The sequence below is a fragment of the Xenopus laevis genome, chromosome 8L, assembly GCF_017654675.1.
Source record: "Xenopus laevis strain J_2021 chromosome 8L, Xenopus_laevis_v10.1, whole genome shotgun sequence".
Taxonomy (NCBI): Eukaryota; Metazoa; Chordata; class Amphibia; order Anura; family Pipidae; genus Xenopus; species Xenopus laevis.
This window is the reverse complement of record NC_054385.1, coordinates 132054274-132077167: the sequence shown is the minus strand read 5'-3', so window position 1 is coordinate 132077167 and position 22894 is coordinate 132054274. Positions and strand designations below refer to the sequence as shown.

The 22894-nt window shown below is 44.4% G+C and overlaps 1 protein-coding gene and 1 long non-coding RNA gene across 3 annotated transcripts; both read left to right on the top strand.

The window, feature by feature from the left end:
- The first annotated feature begins 10579 nt into the window (after positions 1-10579).
- LOC108699620 lies at positions 10580-13437 on the top strand. 2 transcript variants are annotated; one of them, XR_005963611.1, is made up of 4 exons: positions 10580-10667; positions 12089-12169; positions 12379-12514; positions 13258-13437. It is a non-coding gene; the product is annotated as an uncharacterized LOC108699620 (long non-coding RNA). The 2 variants fall into 2 exon arrangements; XR_001932829.2 differs by lacking the exon at positions 10580-10667 and having other exon boundaries at positions 12077-12169.
- A 3045-nt stretch (positions 13438-16482) lies between these two features.
- LOC108699617 (ubiquitin-fold modifier-conjugating enzyme 1) lies at positions 16483-22157 on the top strand. The gene is made up of 6 exons (XM_018231711.2): positions 16483-16665; positions 19152-19219; positions 19326-19389; positions 20610-20686; positions 21324-21414; positions 21848-22157. Exons 1-6 carry the CDS (start codon positions 16543-16545, stop codon positions 21917-21919), a joined length of 495 nt encoding a protein of 164 aa, XP_018087200.1. The 5' UTR covers positions 16483-16542; the 3' UTR covers positions 21920-22157.
- Positions 22158-22894: the final 737 nt, after the last annotated feature.

The following is a 22894-nucleotide window of genomic DNA, read 5'->3' as shown; positions in this document are numbered from 1 at the left end:
GGAGAGGGGAGGGATACACAGTCCCAGTACAGTAGGTACAGTAGGTATGTGGGTAGGTAGTTTGTGTGCAGGTGGGGGAGGGGAGGGATACACAGTCCCAGTACAGTAGGTACAGTAGGTATGTGGGTAGGTAGTTTGTGTGCAGGTGGGAGAGGGGAGGGATACACAGTCCCAGTACAGTAGGTACAGTAAGTATGTGGGTAGGTAGTTTGTGTGCAGGTGGGAGAGGGGTGGGATACACAGTCCCAGTACAGTAGGTACAGTAGGTATGTGGGTAGGTAGTTTATGTGCAGGTGGGAGAGGGGAGGGATACACAGTCCCAGTACAGTAGGTATGTGGGTAGGTAGTTTGTGTGCAGGTGGGAGAGGGAGGGATACACAGTCCCAGTACAGTAGGTACAGTAGGTATGTGGGTAGGTAGTTTTGTGTACAGGTGGGAGAGGGGAGGGATACACAGTCCCAGTACAGTAGGTACAGTAGGTATGTGGGTAGGTAGTTTGTGTGCAGGTGGGAGAGGGGAGGGATACACAGTCCCAGTACAGTAGGTACAGTAGGTATGTGGGTAGGTAGTTTATGTGCAGGTGGGAGAGGGGAGGGATACACAGTCCCAGTACAGTAGGTATGTGGGTAGGTAGTTTGTGTGCAGGTGGGAGAGGGGAGGGATACACAGTCCCAGTACAGTAGGTACAGTAGGTATGTGGGTAGGTAGTTTGTGTGCAGGTGGAGAGGGGAGGGATACACAGTCCCAGTACAGTAGGTACAGTAGGTATGTGGGTAGGTAGTTTATGTGCAGGTGGGAGAGGGGAGGGATACACAGTCCCAGTACAGTAGGTACAGTAGGTATGTGGGTAGGTAGTTTGTGTACAGGTGGGAGAGGGGAGGGATACACAGTCCCAGTACAGTAGGTACAGTAGGTATGTGGGTTGGTAGTTTGTGTGCAGGTGGGAGAGGGGAGGGATACACAGTCCCAGTACAGTAGGTACAGTAGGTATGTGGGTAGGTAGTTTATGTGCAGGTGGGAGAGGGGAGGGATACACAGTCCCAGTACAGTAGGTATGTGGGTAGGTAGTTTGTGTGCAGGTGGGAGAGGGGAGGGATACACAGTCCCAGTACAGTAGGTACAGTAGGTATGTGGGTAGGTAGTTTGTGTGCAGGTGGGAGAGGGGAGGGATACACAGTCCCAGTACAGTAGGTACAGTAGGTATGTGGGTAGGTAGTTTGTGTGCAGGTGGGGGAGGGGAGGGATACACAGTCCCAGTACAGTAGGTACAGTAGGTATGTGGGTAGGTAGTTTGTGTGCAGGTGGGAGAGGGGAGGGATACACAGTCCCAGTACAGTAGGTACAGTAGGTATGTGGGTAGGTAGTTTGTGTGCAGGTGGGAGAGGGGTGGGATACACAGTCCCAGTACAGTAGGTACAGTAGGTATGTGGGTAGGTAGTTTGTGTACAGGTGGGAGAGGGGAGGGATACACAGTCCCAGTACAGTAGGTACAGTAGGTATGTGGGTAGGTAGTTTGTGTGCAGGTGGGAGAGGGGTGGGATACACAGTCCAGTACAGTAGGTACAGTAGGTATGTGGGTAGGTAGTTTGTGTGCAGGTGGGAGAGGGGAGGGATACACAGTCCCAGTACAGTAGGTACAGTAGGTATGTGGGTAGGTAGTTTGTGTGCAGGTGGGAGAGGGGAGGGATACACAGTCCCAGTACAGTAGGTACAGTAGGTATGTGGGTAGGTAGTTTATGTGCAGGTGGGAGAAGGGAGGGATACACAGTCCCAGTACAGTAGGTATGTGGGTAGGTAGTTACTGTACAGGTGGGGGAGGGGAGGGATACACAGTCCCAGTACAGTAGGTACAGTAGGTATGTGGGTAGGTAGTTACTGTACAGGTGGGAAAGGGGAGGGATACACAGTCCCAGTACAGTAGGTATGTGGGTAGGTAGTTACTGTACAGGTGGGGGAGGGGAGGGATACACAGTCCCAGTACAGTAGGTACAGTAGGTATGTGGGTAGGTAGTTTGTGTACAGGTGGGAGAGGGGAGGGATACACAGTCCCAGTACAGTAGGTACAGTAGGTATGTGGGTAGGTAGTTTGTGTGCAGGTGGGAGAGGGGAGGGATACACAGTCCCAGTACAGTAGGTACAGTAGGTATGTGGGTAGGTAGTTTGTGTGCAGGTGGGAGAGGGGAGGGATACACAGTCCCAGTACAGTAGGTACAGTAGGTATGTGGGTAGGTAGTTTGTGTACAGGTGGGAGAGGGGAGGGATACACAGTCCCAGTACAGTAGGTACAGTAGGTATGTGGGTAGGTAGTTTGTGTGCAGGTGGGAGAGGGGAGGGATACACAGTCCAGTACAGTAGGTACAGTAGGTATGTGGGTAGGTAGTTTGTGTACAGGTGGGAGAGGGGAGGGATACACAGTCCCAGTACAGTAGGTACAGTAGGTATGTGGGTAGGTAGTTTGTGTACAGGTGGGAGAGGGGAGGGATACACAGTCCCAGTACAGTAGGTACAGTAGGTATGTGGGTAGGTAGTTTGTGTACAGGTGGGAGAGGGGAGGGATACACAGTCCCAGTACAGTAGGTACAGTAGGTATGTGGGTAGGTAGTTTGTGTGCAGGTGGGAGAGGGGAGGGATACACAGTCCCAGTACAGTAGGTACAGTAGGTATGTGGGTAGGTAGTTTGTGTACAGGTGGGAGAGGGGAGGGATACACAGTCCCAGTACAGTAGGTACAGTAGGTATGTGGGTAGGTAGTTTGTGTGCAGGTGGGAGAGGGGAGGGATACACAGTCCCAGTACAGTAGGTACAGTAGGTATGTGGGTAGGTAGTTTGTGTGCAGGTGGGAGAGGGGAGGGATACACAGTCCCAGTACAGTAGGTACAGTAGGTATGTGGGTAGGTAGTTGTGTGCAGGTGGGAGAGGGGAGGGATACACAGTCCCAGTACAGTAGGTACAGTAGGTATGTGGGTAGGTAGTTTGTGTGCAGGTGGGAGAGGGGAGGGATACACAGTCCCAGTACAGTAGGTACAGTAGGTATGTGGGTAGGTAGTTTGTGTACAGGTGGGAGAGGGGAGGGATACACAGTCCCAGTACAGTAGGTACAGTAGGTATGTGGGTAGGTAGTTTGTGTGCAGGTGGGAGAGGGGAGGGATACACAGTCCCAGTACAGTAGGTACAGTAGGTATGTGGGTAGGTAGTTTGTGTGCAGGTGGGAGAGGGGAGGGATACACAGTCCCAGTACAGTAGGTACAGTAGGTATGTGGGTAGGTAGTTTGTGTGCAGGTGGGAGAGGGGAGGGGATTCAGGGTGCAAGACGGATGGTCAGTAATAGGCCAATAGCCCCACTCTCTGGCAGTGAAGGGGTTACATTGCATTGGATTATGGGAGACTCAGTGCTGTTACCCAATACCAGACAATCTTGACCCCGGGTGCTGTACTGACTGCTGACACTGTGGGAGACTCTATACACTGTATATAAATAAATAACTATAAATAAATAACGATATATAAATAACTAGAGAATTTCCACTGCAAAGACCTCACCCTCATGTTCAGAGGTCGGGGCCCTTGTCTGAGCTTTTAACCCACTCTTGTCCAGTCTGAATCATGGCACCAAAAAGACTCATGTCCGTCTGGTTTAACCATTTTTTGACAAGGACAAGCCGCCCCTGCAAATAATTAATTACTGGAGCTGTAACCAATTAATGGCAATTGATGATTGCTGCCCTTTGTACTGCGCCACCCCTATAATGCTGCTGGCATGGATATATACAGCTCACGAATGGGAATCTATGGGACAATAACTGCCACCTAGTGGCCAAACCCATTGCAGCATGAACATGTAGAGAGAGGAAGGAATGAATGGATATTGTTGTATCAGGAGTCAGAGGCAGCAGTGCAGAGGAAGGGACAGACACAATGACAGTTACACAGAACTATAAACCCAGTGAGAATGAGGAATGAATGGATATTGGGAAGTTGTATCAGGAGTCAGAAGCAGCAGTGCAGAGAAGAGAAAGGGACAGACACAATGACAGTTACACAGAACTATAAACCCAGTGAGAATGAGGAATGAATGGATATTGGGAAGTTGTATCAGGAGTCAGAAGCAGCAGTGCAGAGAAAGGGACAGACACAATGACAGTTACACAGAACTATAAACCCAGTGAGAATGAGGAATGAATGGATATTGGGAAGTTGTATCAGGAGTCAGAAGCAGCAGTGCAGAGAAAGGGACAGACACAATGACAGTTACACAGAACTATAAACCCAGTGAGAATGAGGAATGAATGGATATTGGGAAGTTGTATCAGGAGTCAGAAGCAGCAGTGCAGAGAAGAGAAAGGGACAGACACAATGACAGTTACACAGAACTATAAACCCAGTGAGAATGAGGAATGAATGGATATTGGGAAGTTGTATCAGGAGTCAGAAGCAGCAGTGCAGAGAAAGGGACAGACACAATGACAGTTACACAGAACTATAAACCCAGTGAGAATGAGGAATGAATGGATATTGGGAAGTTGTATCAGGAGTCAGAAGCAGCAGTGCAGAGAAAGGGACAGACACAATGACAGTTACACAGAACTATAAACCCAGTGAGAATGAGGAATGAATGGATATTGGGAAGTTGTATCAGGAGTCAGAGGCAGCAGTGCAGAGAAGAGAAAGGGACAGACACAATGACAGTTACACAGAACTATAAACCCAGTGAGAATGAGGAATGAATGGATATTGGGAAGTTGTATCAGGAGTCAGAGGCAGCAGTGCAGAGAAAGGGACAGACACAATGACAGTTACACAGAACTATAAACCCAGTGAGAATGAGGAATGAATGGATATTGGGAAGTTGTATCAGGAGTCAGAAGCAGCAGTGCAGAGAAAGGGACAGACACAATGACAGTTACACAGAACTATAAACCCAGTGAGAATGAGGAATGAATGGATATTGGGAAGTTGTATCAGGAGTCAGAGGCAGCAGTGCAGAGAAGAGAAAGGGACAGACACAATGACAGTTACACAGAACTATAAACCCAGTGAGAATGAGGAATGAATGGATATTGGACAGTTGATTAGAATGACAAGTTCTTTCATTAGGGATAAGTTCCCCTTTAATAATAATAAATAACAGGAGACACTTTGAAGCCATTGATTGTTCTGTGTCCGGCCAGTGAGGGGGGGTGTCAGGCAATTATTTCCATCGTTAGGGTTTTTTGTCTGAACAAATAGACTTTCAACAAGAATAGATTTAACCCAATAGGTGCTGACACACAGACACTGATATAAAAGTTCCATTGTGTTGCCTTTATATTCAGACAGTCATTCCAACCGACCAGTCTTGTTGCTGGGGTAAGTGGGCCATAGCAACCAGCTAGCAGTCTAATAACCCATATATCTTGCTGACTATACAGTATATTGCATACATATATATATATATATATATATATATATATATATATATATATATATATATATATATATATATATATATATATATATATATATGGCCAGCAGGACGGCCGGGGTTAAAGGGAACATGCACCTTAACTGAGGGTCGGTATCTCTGTTATGAACTTGCCCAATGTTGATAAATATTTGCCTCACCCGAACTTTGATTTCAGTAAATATTGACTTTCTGCCACTCAGGGACCTGATGATCCGACTTCACCTCATGTCTGGGGCACCCGAGGGCGACACTGTGATGGAGTAAACACTGAGTATACGGGTGGGGGGTATTAAAGGGATACTAACAGCTTTTACACACCTCAGGAATTGCAATTGCTGCTCTTGTACATGGGAATATGGGCAGTGCCCTCAGTGAGTCGGGGCTTAAAGTTGGTATGGCAGTATGGCAGCTCCCACTCATAGAAATCAATAGGAATTAGACCACACCCATGTCTTGCACCCCAGTGTACCCCCAATTATACCCTTCCACTGCCAGGGAAGATAAGAACAGAGAGTTGCAAACTCTTATAAAACTTGCTGTTCTCAAGCCTGAATATTAAAATTAAATGAACAATATTGATTTTTAGTATGTTATAGAATGGCCAATACTAAGCAACTGGTTAATTGGTCTTCTTTATTTATTTATTTTTAATGATTTGCCTTCTTCTTCTTCTGTCTCTTTCCAGTTTTCAAATATAAAAAACAAATGCTCTGTAAGGCTGCAAGTGTATTGTTATTGCTTCTTTTTATTCCTCATCTTTCTATTCAGACCTCTCCTATTCATATTCCAGTCTCTTATTCACATCAATGCATGGTTGCTAGGGGAATTTGGACCTTAACAACCAGATTGCTGAAACTGCAAACTTAAGACTAAAATAACTCTAAGACCACAAATAATATAAAAAAGAAAACCAATGGCAAATTGTCTCAGAACACCCTGCTCTACATCATACTAACAGTTAATTTAAAGGTTAACAACCCCTTTAAATGGTCAACTCAGATACTAATCAAAGTCAGTGTCCCCAGCAACAAAGAATCTAATCAGGGTCAGTGTCCCTACACAAAAGGACACAAAGGAGCCACTTGGGTGCTGATTCAAACGGAGATGTACGCAGGCAATTTAACCCTTTTCGGGTGCTTTTTAAGCAGAGCCACAACAAATCCCATTGCTGGCAGCTCACCTTGAGGTCAAATCTGTGTATTTCTGGGTCTGTTGTGAACTCTTCTGCCCCTGGCCCAGTTGCTCTCACCTGCCAGAAATGTTGTTATTGTTTTCTGTGCCCCCCGATCACAGTGCCCCCCAATCCCCTGCACTTTGTACATAAGTTACGCCTCCTGTCTGTTCTCTCCCATTATATCAACTGCCTCTCTGTTGACTCACGTGGAACTTTGTGTTTTGGGTCTGAGTTTGAGCAACAGCAGCAGCGTCACAGGTGAGTCTGAGCCAGAACCTACAACCTGGCCAGGAACAATAATATTTGTGTTCCAACTGCTGAACTACAACTCACAGACAGATTATGCACAGGCACCCGAGGGTCAGGGAAGAGACAAGGTGAAAACCTCAAGTGTCACTGACCCCCAAGTTACCAGGGGCCGCAAAAAACTGCTCCTGTAACTTTAAGAGCCCAATTTCCATTCTAGTGGTGCGACCTCCTCAGGGCAATTTAGGGGTAAGAATCACCCCTTTCTAGTGTGATACTGACATGCAATTAGTTATAGGAGCCTCCCAGGGCTGTACCATATAGTCTTGTGTACCCCTGGAACTATAGCAGGGTGACACCCCAATGTTTCTATATATCTGTAACCTTGTTATGAGCTAAGGGGGCCCAGTCTGAAGGTCAGTTAGGGGGAGATTTGGGGTAAGTGCTTATTTGTACCCTGGGTACCCCTGGAACTATAGCAGGGTGACACCCCAATGTTTCTATATATCTGTAACCTTGTTATGAGCTAAGGGGCCCAGTCTGAAGGTCAGTTAGGGGGAGATTTGGGGTGAGTGTTTATTTGTACCCTGGGTACCCCTGGAACTATAGCAGGGTGACACCCCAATGTTTCTATATATCTGTAACCTTGTTATGAGCTAAGGGGGCCCAGTCTGAAGGCCAGTTAGGGGGAGATTTGGGGTGAGTGCTTATTTGTACCCTGGGTACCCCTGGAACTATAGCAGGGTGACACCCCAATGTTTCTATATATCTGTAACCTTGTTATGAGCTAAGGGGGCCCAGTCTGAAGGTCAGTTAGGGGGAGATTTGGGGTGAGTGTTTATTTGTACCCTGGGTACCCCTGGAACTATAGCAGGGTGACTGTTACCCCAATGTTTCTATATATCTGTAACCTTGTTATGAGCTAAGGGGACCCAGTCTGAAGGTCAGTTAGGGGGAGATTTGGGGTGAGTGTTTATTTGTACCCTGGGTACCCCTGGAACTATAGCAGGGTGACACCCCAATGTTTCTATATATCTGTAACCTTGTTATGAGCTAAGGGGGCCCAGTCTGAAGGTCAGTTAGGGGGAGATTTGGGGTGAGTGTTTATTTGTACCCTGGGTACCCCTGGAACTATAGCAGGGTGACACCCCAATGTTTCTATATATCTGTAACCTTGTTATGAGCTAAGGGGGCCCAGTCTGAAGGTCAGTTAGGGGGAGATTTGGGGTGAGTGTAGTCCAGTCTGGAGTGGAAGGTTGCTAAGTTTTTAGGGGTCAGGTGGCACCCCCAGTTGAAGTTCTTTATAAAAAGACAGGACTACTGCAAAACGGCCCCAACAGAAATGTGCTGAAAATGAATATATATATAAATAAGCATAATTCCATCTTTAGCTTTCTGACCCCCATTGTATCCTTAATTCCCCAGCATGGGGGCACAAGGACAGGAAAACAGACAGCGATGAACAAATTGACCAAACAAGGTCTTTGCCCCCGGCTGGTGGTTGTATAAATATAAATATAGGGGGGGGGGGGGCTGCACTCTTACCTGAGCTGGGGGATTAGAATTATGTTTACGGGCCCCTCTGAGGTGCAGGAGTGAAGTTTCAGGTGAGAGGCTCAGGTGAATGATTAATGCTGATTGGACGGTGCAGGGCCGGAATAACTCCAGACTCACCTCTGACACAGACACAATATTGTGGGAACTCGGGGTCCGTCAGCAAATAAACCATCCGGCCCCAACCAGTCACTCGCTGATTAGATTTGTGTGAAAAAACTGCTTTTAGTGCAGAAACAGCAATGGAGCAATAGCAGCGACACCGTAAAGTATCCCCCAAAACTCTCCCACATATTTACTTGTCTTCAACAAAGTCTTGTGCCAGTTTAGGGCCACGGTCTCTCGTGTAATAGGAATGTCCAGAGTCCATTCCAGTCTCTTATTCAAATCAGTGCATGGTTGCTAGGGGATATAGGACCCTAGCAACCAGATGGCTGAAGTTGCAAAGTGGGGAGCTGCTGAATAAAAAGCTAAATAAATCAAAAACCACAAATAATAAAAAATGAAAACCAATTGCAAATTGTCTCAGAATATCCCTCACTATATCATACTAACAGTTAATTTAAAGGTGAACAACCCGTTTAAGTCAAAACCTCTTCCCCTGTGACTGCCCATATAATGAGCACAAAACAATAACCCCCATGTCAGTGTACTGCAGGAGATAGACATCTCATTGGGGCCCTGTGTCCCACAACCTTTGTTCCTGCACAGTTGGAAGGGAGTGACGTTGCTCGGACCTGAGTCCATCCCGTTATCTCGCTGATATGTGGGTGCAATGGACTCTGATCAGCTGATGCTCTGATAAAGGGCAAGTTGGATATTTGTGGGAAGGAGAGAAGAGCCTGTGTGTGTCCCTCTCAGCTCAGCGCCCTGTTATTTATCAGCCCTTATCAAATGGTCCCTGTACGTGGCACAGTGATTTCTTCTATTCTGGGTTTGTTTTCACTGATTTCTTAATAAACGGTCATTGGTTCATTGGTAGGAAAAAGGGGGGTCCCTGCAACGTGGTCAGTCTGCTTGTCAAAGGGATTCTGGGAGTTGTTTGTGCTTCTATCCACCAATGTCCCCCAAGGGCCCTTCATACATACAGCTCAGGATACTCGTGTATTATAAGGAATAATGTACCCCCTACTGTAAATGATAAGGATATTAGAAGTCACTGAGGGGTTGTTCTGTGACCATATAAAGGCACAAGGCTGCAGGCTGAGTTATACAGGGAACTCTGAGTATCACTCATGTATTATAAGGGATAATGTACCCCCTACTGTAAATGATAAGGATATAAGAAGTCACTGAGGGGTTGTTCTGTGACCATATAAAGACACAAGGCTGCAGGCTGAGTTATACAGGGAACTCTGAGTATCACTCATGTATTATAAGGGATAATGTACCCCCTACTGTAAATGATAAGGATATTAGAAGTCACTGAGGGGTTGTTCTGTGACCATATAAAGGCACAAGGCTGCAGGCTGAGTTATACAGGGAACTCTGAGTATCACTCATGTATTATAAGGGATAATGTACCCCCTACTGTAAATGATAAGGATATTAGAAGTCACTGAGGGGTTGTTCTGTGACCATATAAAGACACAAGGCTGCAGGCTGAGTTATACAGGGAACTCTGAGTATCACTCATGTATTATAAGGGATAATGTACCCCCTACTGTAAATGATAAGGATATTAGAAGTCACTGAGGGGTTGTTCTGTGACCATATAAAGGCACAAGGCTGCAGGCTGAGTTATACAGGGAACTCTGAGTATCACTCATGTATTATAAGGGATAATGTACCCCCTACTGTAAATGATAAGGATATTAGAAGTCACTGAGGGGTTGTTCTGTGACCATATAAAGGCACAAGGCTGCAGGCTGAGTTATACAGGGAACTCTGAGTATCACTCATGTATTATAAGGGATAATGTACCCCCTACTGTAAATGATAAGGATATTAGAAGTCACTGAGGGGTTATGTGCACCCCCTTGGTGCTATAGAACATATAGAAGAGATTTGTGCCAGAAAACAAACATAATATCAAGGTTAGACAGGACATCAGCAGAAAAAAAAAATATGCCCCAAGCAGATAAAGGGTCCATGGACAGAGACCTTTAATCCCAGCCAGGTCATCAACACTTTGTCAGGAGAGAGGGAACCAATGGGAGAGCAGAGAAGGCGCAGTTACTGATTCGTTCCCAATATATAGACTGGGTGTCCCAGGAATCCTCATCACACAGCTCCTGCTGAATTCTCACAGGTAAGAGCATTGCTTGTACTTGTACTGCTGCCATACTGCTTGTAATAGCATGAAGGGTTATTCATTCTTTTCCCACTGGGTTAGGGATATGATTTAACCGAATTATGATGTCTTTTTCTGCTGAGGCTTACACAAAAGAATATAGAGGCTTTGTCATGAAAATGGGGGTGCAGGTGAAAATATATATATATATATATCTATCTATCTATCTATCTATCTATATATATATACAGTAGTAATGGATCAGCACACTCATTGTAGAAGTGAATAAAGTGTTTTTATTGGTAACACAGCATTGTTATCCGACGTCTCGGTCCCACCTGGGGACCTTTCTCAAAGTGAGACCGAGACGTCGGATAACAATGCTGTGTCACCAATAAAAAACACTTTATTCACTTCTACAATGAGTGTGCTGATCCATTACTACTGTATATTATGAACATTGATCGTGCACCTCTGCTCTACTGGAGATCGAGTGCGGACACCCAAAGTATTTCTATATATATATATATATAAATATAAAATACTAGGGGAATAGAAAGGCAGATGAAGATGTATTTGGCCTCCCATGTCCTAATTTACGAGTTTATTCCCCTATGAATAATAATATTTAATTACTCAAAACTGAGAGCACAGGCAGCACATGTTATGTAATAAATAATAAGAATAATAAAATATCTATATATCTATATCTATATCTATATCTATATCTATATCTATATTCTATATATATATATATATATATATATATATATATATGGGAATATATATAGTCCAAGTTGATCCAGGGACTGGTCCGATTGCCATTTTGGAGTCAGGAAGGAATTTTTCCCCCTCTAAGGGAAATTGGAGAGACTTCAGATGGGTTTTTTTTGCCTTCCTCTGGATCAACTGGCAGTTAGGTAGTTAATAAAAAAAAAAAAAAAAAGGTTGAACATGGACATGTCTTTTTTCAACCTTACTTACTTACTATGTTACTATGTTACTATGTTACTATGTAATAGTAAGGTTGACAGATGGCAAATAGTTTATTCCTCTATGAATAATATGTAATGACCCAAACTTGAGAGCACAGGCAGCACAGAATGAGGGGCAGCTATTTATCCACATCGCTGTAATGGCAGTGGGGCTGAGGCTGAATCATTTCCATTCCTTTCCTTTTCAAAGTTATTTGTAAATGTCATTGCTATTGAAAAGCAACTCCTGTTTCTGTTCTCTGCACTGCCGGTTCTGACTCATGAAACAGTGGAGCCAGCTGATTAGAACACCTGGACTCCTGCTTCATTGTTAGGGCTCGAGTCCCTGCTTGAATCCGGTCACCCTCTGTCCTGACTTCTGAGTGTATGTCTATATTTCATGGGGCTCTCCCTCCCCCCAAATAAAAACTCACTAACCCCCAGGTTTTCTGTGTATCCCTACAGGTCCCTGAGCTGATTCTATTCCCACAAACATGAAAGTCCTGGCTTTGGTTGTTCTGGTCATTGCTATCAGTGGCATGGAAGGTAAGGGCTCTTTTCTGCATATAGGGGTGCCATTAGGGGTTAGTGTCCCCCCAAACAAAGATTTTTTTCTGGTCCAGGAAGGGGCTAAACCTATGGTATAATAAGGCGAGACAGTGTGAAGGGAATATAAACAAATAAATCTCACTAATGATTCTGTATCAGGAAGATCTGGGGGAAAAAACTCATTGTAACTTCTTTTTATTCTGCAGCGGGAGTCGTGAAGAGAGAAGTGCCCAATCTGGATGAATTCACCAAGATTTTCTCATCCTGGGCCGATACTTTGAAAACCCAGACACAGGAATGGATCGCCAAAATCCAGAATGGAGAGGTGAAGGCCCAGACAGAGTAAGTATATTTATATATACATATGTAAGAGGTGCCATATTGATTCCCTTAGACAGTACAGTATGAGGGTATAGCTTATTGTGTGCCCAGAACATTCCTTCTCTGTATATTTGTATTTATACATATGGGAGGAGGGAGGTGCCATATTGATTCCCTTAGACAGTACAGTATGAGGGTATAGCTTATTGTGTGCCCAGAACATTCCTTCTCTGTATATTTGTATTTATACATATGGGAGGAGGTGCCATATTGATTCCCTTAGACAGTACAGTATGAGGGTATAGCTTACTGTGTGCCCAGAACATTCCTTCTCTGTATATTTGGATTTATACATATGGGAGGAGGAGGTGCCATATTGATTCCCTTAGACAGTACAGTATGAGGGTATAGCTTATTGTGTGCCCAGAACATTCCTTCTCTGTATATTTGTATTTATACATATGGGAGGAGGAGGTGCCATATTGATTCCCTTAGACAGTACAGTATGAGGGTATAGCTTATTGTGTGCCCAGAACATTCCTTCTCTGTATATTTGTATTTATACATATGGGAGGAGGAGGTGCCATATTGATTCCCTTAGACAGTACAGTATGAGGGTATAGCTTACTGTGTGCCCAGAACATTCCTTCTCTGTATATTTGTATTTATACATATGAGTGGGAGGTGCCATACTGGCAGTACAGTAGGAGGGTGGAGCTTACAGTGCCAGTGACTTATACTCTCGACTCTCTCTCTCCACACAGAGAAATCTTTGCACAAGTCAAGACTCAAATGGAACCACTCCAGGGCCATTTCCAAGAATTATTCTCCCAGTTCACAGACAAGAAGGCATAAATGAGTCGTTCCTGGAAACCCCGCCTCAAATCACACAGACCCCGCCTCCTTCCTGATTTCATCAATAAATAAACCTCTGTCTTTCCCAACACTTTGTCTGGTTCTGATCCATGAATGGGGGAAGATAGAAGAGGAAACTAATGAGATTTACACCATAGGAACAAACTTTATTCTCCCCATTCTGCCCTATGCCCAGACACATGGGTCTTTCTCTCTCTCTCAGGCTCCCGTAGGCTGGCAAACAGAGGTCCAAAGGGGCCTCCAGAAAAACTCTACAAGGGCCACCAAAAATAATTTAAATCATAGATCAAGTTTATTGTAAATTCATCAGTATCTCCATTGGCCCTACGCGTTTCATGCCCCCAGGGCACTTAGTCACGGGCTAATGTTTCCTCCCAGGAAGTGCTGACCAATGAGAAACAAGATGCAAATCATATTTAAATTCAAGGAAAGGGGGAGAATGGCTCTTAAAGGGACACCGTCTCAAAGACGTATATATATCCTAGATTCATGACCATCAACATAAAAGCAACACATTGCATATATACATCATATATACACCTGCAAGAGTTAATGGAGGGTATTGAATGAGCAAAAAAAATTTAATTTTCCCCCATAGAACCATATATATTGAAGTGAATATGAAACAGACTTAATTGCACATATTACACCTGTAGGCACAATAAAGATTACACGGAGGCTACGCGTGCGAGGAGTAGAGGGGTGTCCGTCACATGATATATGGGTCAAGATATGTATATATATATATATATACACGTGTGTGTGTATAGTTTTTCAAAAAGAGTCTTCAAACTGTGGAATCAACTAATAATAACATGAAACATCAAATTCCGAGTTCATCCCCTGTGGCAATCGGATATCCAATGTAGAAATCCAGAATACTAGTACTAGTAGCTATACTCAATGAGTTCAGCCCTCTCACGTGACTCTCCGGTGTCTCCCAGTAGAAAGCACTACTGCAGGGCAACAAAGAGTTACTGCCTTGCCTTTAACCCCTTGTTTACTGAAGAACTTCAGCACCCTCTGCTCAGCAGTTCCCGTTACAAACACTACTATTCTCACTACACATTGGGGCAAATTTACTTACCTCCGAAGTTGCACCAGCGTTGGCTTCGCCACACTTCGCCAGGGCGCCGCTAATTCACTAAAATCTGAAGTTGCACTCAGGGAGGCGAAAGGTAGCGAAGTTGCGCCAGCGTTAATTCCGTTAGCGATGCCTAATTTGCATACAGCGCCAAGTTAAAGTACAATGGCCGTATATGTAGCAGCGAATGCATTACACTACACAAGCCTGGGAAAGCTTCATAAAATAAAATAGAGGTGTTACATTGCCCTATACATGTGCCCACTGTATAGATTAGGTGCCATATGTTAGGAAATGTAGGGGGGGAAGGAGGGTACCCCCAAAAAAATTTACAATCTTTTTCAGCCTATAACCCTTAAAATAGGAAAAGACGCCAGTGTTTTTTGGGACTTAGAAAAAATGTCAACTTTTTTGAAGCAATTCCTATCTACTCTATTGCACTTCGCCTGGTCTGAGGTGTCTAAGGCAAGTCTGGCGCAAGAGTTAACGTTCAGTAAAATGCGCAAGTTAGTGAATTAGCGAAGTGACGTCCCTTCACCATAGCGCAACTTCGCCTGGCGTGCAAAGTAGCTATTTAGTAGGTCTACTTCACTAGCGAATTTACGCCAGCACCTGTTAGTAAATCGGCGTAGTAAAGAAAAGACGTCACACTGGCGAGCATTAGCAGCTTTGCACTTTAGTGAATTTGCCCCATTGAGAAAAGTTTTCCATTTAATCTGCATCTCTCACACCTGCTACCGAGGGGGGGGGGTCACCCCTAATCACCCCTTTATTTCAGCCAAACAGGCACTTTTTGCACACGACAAACTGGCAACAAAATTAGTCTCCTTTAATTTTTCAGGCCGTGGCCCACACTGAGAATCCGCTGCCTGACGTTCACCTTGAATAACATGAAAGTCACATTTAAACAAAGTCCAGACTTCTTCCAGCTGCCGACACTTCTGAACTATTCACAACCTGGACTGGGACACATTGAACCGACAGAACCTCTGCTGCACCTTGTAGGACTCAACTCCCTGCAACTCCATTATAGCAACCAATAGGCTTACAATCTAAGGTCCCTATCACATCACTCCCTGCCCCAGTGAGCTTACAATCGAATGTCCCTATCACATTCCCATCAGTCCCTGCCCCAGAGAGCTTACAATCTTGGGTCACTAACATTCCGATCCGTCCCTGTCCCAGTGAGCTTACAATCTAAGGTCCCTATCAGATTCCCATCAGTGCCTATCCCATTGAGCTTACAATCTAAGGTCCCTATCACATTCCCATCAGTGCCTGTCCCATTGAGCTGACAATCTAAGGTCCCTATCACATTCCCATAAGTACCTGTCCCAGTGAGCTTACAATCTAAGGTCCCTATCACATTCCCATAAGTACCTGCCCCAGTGAGCTTACAATCTAAGGTCCCTATCACATTCCCATAAGTCCCTGTCCCATTGAGCTGACAATCTAAGGTCCATATCACATTCCCTTCAGTGCCTGTCCCAGTGAGCTTACAATCTAAGGTCCCTATCACATTCCCATCAGTCCCTGTCCCAGTGAGTTTACAATCTAAGGTCTCTATCACATTCCCATCAGTCCCTGTCCCAGTGAGCTTACAATCTAAGGTACCTAAAGACAAATTCAGAAAAACAAATCTTGTTAAAATGTTGTTTCATGTGCCAAATATTATGTCAGAGACACTTTGTCGGAGAATAAGAAATTGGCCAGAGCATCAGACCCTTTGTTTATGCCAAAGCACAGCACCCCCATCTAACTGCCCCTCACAGTTCCCTCAATTCATGCTGCAGACTGCACTGCTTTCATGGGCTGCTGGGTGTGGGGTTTTTCCATCAGTACAAGTCACACAATTAGGCTACAAAGTGTTGCCCGTTATTAGTAAGGACCTGCAGAACTGAGAAGTGTGGGGGGAAGAGCTATTAAACATTTAGACTTCCCTGAGTATATCATCAGCTAACTCTGCTCTCAATCACATTCTTATGAGGGGGATGCTGTCGTTTTGCCCACAATAAATATGGCGTCCCGAGGCTGACACGGGTGAATCATACGCACAGCCGCTTCCGGGATCCCCTACTCCTGCTCCAATATGGTGGATGAGGCGACTCGCCGGGTGGTATCGGAGATTCCGCTGCTGAAAACCTTGGCGAGCCCGCGGGACAAAGAGCTGTGGGTGCAGCGGCTGAAGGAGGAATATCAGGCCCTTATAAAGGTACTGGGGGTCTGATTATATTCCTCCCCCCGGGGACTACGGACCCGTTACTTTGGTTCCGTCTGGATGCACTCTGTGGGGCAGAGATACAGTTCCTGTTACCCGAAGGGGGTGGTGTTGGTAGGTTCGGAAGGTTCCTAGAGTGAGTGGAACGGGCGGGTCTAACACGGAATTGTGTCCCCTTGACACCACCTGTTACGTGTTACTGTCTGTGTAAATACCTGGGGGGCCTGGATTGGAATCTCCTAGTCTTCTTACTATGCACTCAATTCTGTCTGAGTTTCCCTTGTGCCCCCCTTATACGTACAACACTCTCAGCGACCCTACAGTGAGGCTCCGACCCCCGTGTGTGGCCCTAATGTGCAGCTCCTACCCCTCCTCCCAACTGTCCCAACTTTTTAGAGGGACAGTCCCTCTTATGACAGCTCAGTCCCTGGTTTGTACTGGAAAGTCGCTTTTTTCTCTGCACTGAACAGCCAGAAAAAGAAACAAAGTTTCTAACTTAATTGGCTTTTGGCAGAGAACCCAGAACAGCCACGGCAGCAGATAAGATACTTTTGTATCAATTTCGAGATAAGCAAATAAGTAATTGTAACAATATAAGATAACAGGTCCCTTGGTAGAAGTTAGACTTAAAGGGCAATTCACATTCATTAGCAAAACTGTGATAACTGGAAAACAAAACCCACAGAAATATGTTCAAACTTTCATAACCTGCCAAATTTAGTAAAATGAACATGGTAATTATGGGGTGTGGCTACAGAAATGGGCATGGTCAAAAAAAATCAGTTTTTGTCCCTCTTTTTATTTCCAAAATGTTGGGAGGTATTATTTGTGGCCCTAGTGTGTAGCTCTGACCCACATTTGTGGCCCTTCTAGTGTGTATAGGGTTTCCACCTTTTCTAGAAAAAAATACCGGCCTATCTATATATTTGTCTTTATTCACTATTAATAACATTGGGATCACTGACCTTCCTATATATTTATCTTTATTCCCTATTAATAACATTGGGATCACTGACCTTCCTATATATTTATCTTTATTCCCTTTTAATAACATTGGGATCACTGACCTTCCTATATATTTATCTTTATTCCCTATTAATAACATTGGGATCACTGACCTTCCTATATATTTATCTTTATTCCCTATTAATAACATTGGGATCACTGACCTTCCTATATATTTATCTTTATTCCCTTTTAATAACATTGGGATCACTGACCTTCCTATATATTTATCTTTATTCCCTATTAATAACATTGAGATCACTGGCCTTCCTATATATTTATCTTTATTCCCTATTAATAACATTGGGATCACTGGCCTTCCTATATATTTATCTTTATTCCCTATTAATAACATTGGGATCACTGACCTTCCTATATATTTATCTTTATTCCCTATTAATAACATTGAGATCACTGACCTTCCTATATATTTATCTTTATTCCCTATTAAAGGAAAACTATACCCCCCAAACAATGTAGGTCTCTATTAAAAGATAGAGTAAAACAGCTCATGTGTAAAACCCTGCTTCATGTAAATGAACCATTATCATAATAATATACTTTTTTAGTAGTATGTGCCATTGGGTAATCATAAATAGAAAATTGCCATTTTAAAAAATAAGGGCCACCCCCTGAGATCGTACGATTCACTGTGCACACATACAAACCACATGTAAAGTCACATGAGCCAATTAACAGACAGAGATCTGCCTTTTGCTTCCTCACTTCTTCCTGTTACAGTTAGTGTTGTAGTATTTCTGGTCAGGTGATCTCTGAGGCAGCACAGATAGAGTCACACAAATGGTGGTTCAAGGCAAGAGATGTAAAAGGGTAATATTTATGTAAATATATATTACAGTTTGGTAAGATTGTTTAATATGTCATTCAATTTGATATAAACTATCTGTTGCTTAAGTATTCATTTTGGGGGTATAGTTTTCCTTTAATAACATTGGGATCACTGGCCTTCCTATATATTTATCTTTATTCCCTATTAATAACATTGGGATCACTGACCTTCCTATATATTTATCTTTATTCCCTATTAATAACATTGGGATCACTGACCTTCCTATATATTTATCTTTATTCCCTATTAATAACATTGGGATCAACCATCATTTTTACTGGCCAGGGCGGTAAAATACCGGCCAGATGGCAACCCTAAGTGTGTAGCTCCGACCCCTATTTGTGGCCCAACTGTGCGGCTCTGACCCCCTTCATGGCCCTAGCGCACGGCCCTTCGTGGCCCTAGCGTTCTGCTCTGACCCCGTTTGTGGACCTAGTGTGCGTCTCTGACCCCCTTCGTGGCATTAGCGTGTGGTTCCGACCCTCGCGAGTGGCCCTATGGTGCGGCTCTGACCCCATGTGTGGTAAATTCTCTGGAGCCATGAGTCACCAAGGGGGGTGTCAGCCCTGCAGCCCAGGGGCCTTTAGTCATATTCTAATGACCCGTTTCTCTCCCCCCCCCCCAGTATGTAGAGAACAACAAGAATGCTGACAACGACTGGTTCCGACTGGAGTCCAACAAAGAAGGTACCAGGTATGTACCGGACCTGCATTTCCAACCACTAAGACTGTTTTATTCCTGTGTTCTATGGTTAGAGCATGTGACTAACATGTTCTTTATATGTTCATTCCGTGTGCAGGTGGTTCGGGAAGTGCTGGTATATCCATGATCTGCTGAAATATGAGTTTGATGTGGAATTTGATGTAAGTCATTGGGTCAGTGTATGTGTATGGGATCCACAGGTTGTCTCCTACAGTTCTGGTGTCTTTGTTATCTGACATTATTGCCTGTTATCTGGGCCCCGGGCACTATGGACTATAATTATAATTATATTATGTCCTTGGATGAACTCTAGGCCTATTTGTATTGGCCCCAATAGAAATCTCCTCTTGGGTAATCCAATCTCCCCCAGTACTTACCCAGGTACAGAGCTCTGATTCTTTGTACTTCCTGCTCCTGGGCTGTTCTCTTTCCCATGGTCAGACAGGAACCTCCCCCTGGGTAAGTGAATCCAATCTCCCCCAGTACTTACCCAGGTACAGAGCTCTGATTCTCTATACTTCCTGCTCCTGGGCTGTTCTCTTTCCCATGGTCAGACAGGAACCTCCCCCTGGGTAAGTGAATCCAATCTCCCCCAGTACTTACCCAGGTACAGAGCTCTGATTCTCTGTACTTCCTGCTCCTGGTCTGTTCTCTTTCCCATGGTCAGACAGGAACCTCCCCCTGGGTAAGTGAATCCAATCTCCCCCAGTACTTACCCAGGTACAGAGCTCTGATTCTCTCTACTCCCTGCTCCTGGGCTGCTCTCTTTCCCATGGTCAGACAGAAACCTCCCCCTGGGTAAGTGAATCCAATCTCCCCCAGTACTTACCCAGGTACAGAGCTCTGATTCTCTGTACTTCCTGCTCCTGGGCTGTTCTCTTTCCCATGGTCAGACAGGAACCTCCCCCTGGGTAAGTGAATCCAATCTCCCCAGTACTTACCCAGGTACAGAGCTCTGATTCTCTGTACTTCCTGCTCCTGGGCTGTTCTCTTTCCCATGGTCAGACAGGAACCTCCCCCTGGGTAAGTGAATCCAATCTCCCCCAGTACTTACCCAGGTACAGAGCTCTGATTCTCTGTACTTCCTGCTCCTGGGCTGTTCTCTTTCCCATTGGAGAAGACTGGATACACTCAAGGGACGTTTCTTCTTGGCCATGGGTAAGTGAGCAGCCCAGGAGCAGGTTCATAGAATAAGAAATATGTTCTGTTTTAATTACTGTGGGGCTTTATTTTCTTACTTTACAGGTTAATGGTGTGGGATCCATGTATTATCCAAGAACACTTACCCTTTATTCCTATTAATCTGCTTTAAACAATACAATGTGAGTAACAGAATCAGAACTGAACCACTTCACATACTGATCACATGTTCCTCCCACAGATCCCCATTACCTACCCCTCCACTGCTCCTGAAATCGCCATTCCCGAACTGGATGGGAAAACAGCCAAAATGTACAGGTAAGGATGTGGGGGCATTGGGTTCATTTCTCATTATAAGCTGAGCGCACAAGACATTAAATTGAACTGCAACTCTCTGTGATGTTGGTCTCTGCCTTTTGTATTTGCCTGTGCTGAGTGTCCATTCATGTTTACAGACTATGAGCAAACTTAGGGGCTGTTCCTGCTGAATTGTGCTTAGTACAGAGGAATACCTATGCTGCCATAGTTTTATGGGATCTCTCTGTACAGACTATGAGCAAACTTAGGGGCTGTTCCTGCTGAATTGTGCTTAGTACAGGGAATACCTATGCTGTCATAGTTTTATGGGATCTCTCTGTACAGACTATGAGCAAACTTAGGGGCTGTTCCTGCTGAATTGTGCTTAGTACAGGGGAATACCTATGCTGCCATAGTTTTATGGGATCTCTCTGTACAGACTATGAGCAAACTTAGGGGCTGTTCCTGCTGAATTGTGCTTAGTACATGGGAGTGCTTATTCTGGGATAGGTTTAGATGTAAGACGGTTGGCACAATAGTCGGTTATTAGATGTTTATGGACACAAATAAGGTGCAGACAGGTTCTATTACCCCAGTAGGGTCCTATGTATTATCATGCTGCTACTCACTGCACATTCTGACTTCTATCCATTTGTAGGGGAGGAAAGATCTGCCTGACTGAGCACTTTAAACCCTTATGGGCAAGAAACGTTCCGAAGTTTGGGCTGTCGCATGTCATGGCTTTGGGGGTAAGTAGGGGCCCCTGAAGGGAGACTGTGACATAGAGACAAGCGCACGGGTCTCTTTTAAATCCGTTAGTTAAAGCCCAGACAGAATGACACCAGGATTACCCACCAATTACCCACACACTTAGCTCTTATATACAATTACATTTAAAGGGGAACTCCTCCCAAAAATCACCTTCCTGGTTCTGACTCTCGAAGCAACGCAAGTCATTTCTCAAGGTCTGTTTTGTTTCAGGAGTCAGAGCCAGCAGTGCAGGGAATCTAAACAGCCAGACAGCTTCTACTTTCACAGTGTGTAAAATTACATCATCTGATGTCGTGAAAAACATAGGAATTTGGTAGCCACAGCAGTTCTGTCTTGCTTTACGGTAGGGGTTCTAGATATACACTCATTGCTGCACTCACTCTTGTGTTTTCTCTCCTGCGTGTCTGACAGTTGGGCCCGTGGCTGGTGGTGGAGATCCCGGATCTGATCAGCAAGGGGCTGGTGGAACATAAATCCAAGTAAACCTAGAACCCCCGCGGGACAGATTTAACATGAACTGATCCAGACGGATCCCCTGTGCCTACCTCTCTGCTGGATACCGTGTCCGCTCCATTCCATATCATAAAGTTTTATTTATCAGAATGCGGTAACAGCGATGTCATCCCCCCGGCACAATATTCCAACCTCTGGGGAGCCGATATAACTTTTATATAATTCACGCCATAAATACGCTGCATAATAAACAGTATTTTAATGCTGATCTGACCTCTGATGGTTCTTTCTCTGTGCCCAACCAATCGGCACTCACTTCTATGGAGCCTTTTAGCACAGTAAACAGGGTGAGCAGAGCTCTTAAAGGGAAAAACCAAACCAAATACAATTTTTGCATAATTAATTATTTTGGGTGAATTTCCCCTTTAAAGGGGTTGTTCAGCTTTAAATTAACATTTAGTATGATCTAGAGACATATTCTGAGACAATCTGCAAATAGAGTTATTTAGCTTTTTATTCAGCAGCTCTCTGGTTTTCAGTTTTAGCAATTTGATTGCTAGGGTCCAGATTATCCTAGCAACCAAGCATTGATGTGAATAAGAGACAGGAATATGAATAGGAGAGGCCTGAATAGAAAGATGAGCAATAAAAAGTAACAATAACAATAGATTTGTAGCCTTACAGAGCATTTGTTTTTTAGGTGGGGGTCAGCGACCCCCTTTTGAAAGTCAGAAGGCAAATAAAGAAGACCAATTGAAAAGTTGCTTAGAATTGGCCATTCTATAAAATGCTAAAATGAAACTTAAAGGTGAACCCCCCCCCTTTAAGAACTGTAAGTGCTGTATAAATGGAATGAATAATTATATCAGTGTGTGTGTGCTGAGCTCTATCACGTGATGCAAAGATTAAAGCTGTTAAAGGGAAGGAATTTATTGAGTAGCTCTCTGTTCTGTGTGTTTAAAGGGCCAGCAGCCCTATTTCTGGGTGCCTTTTTAGCTTTGGTAC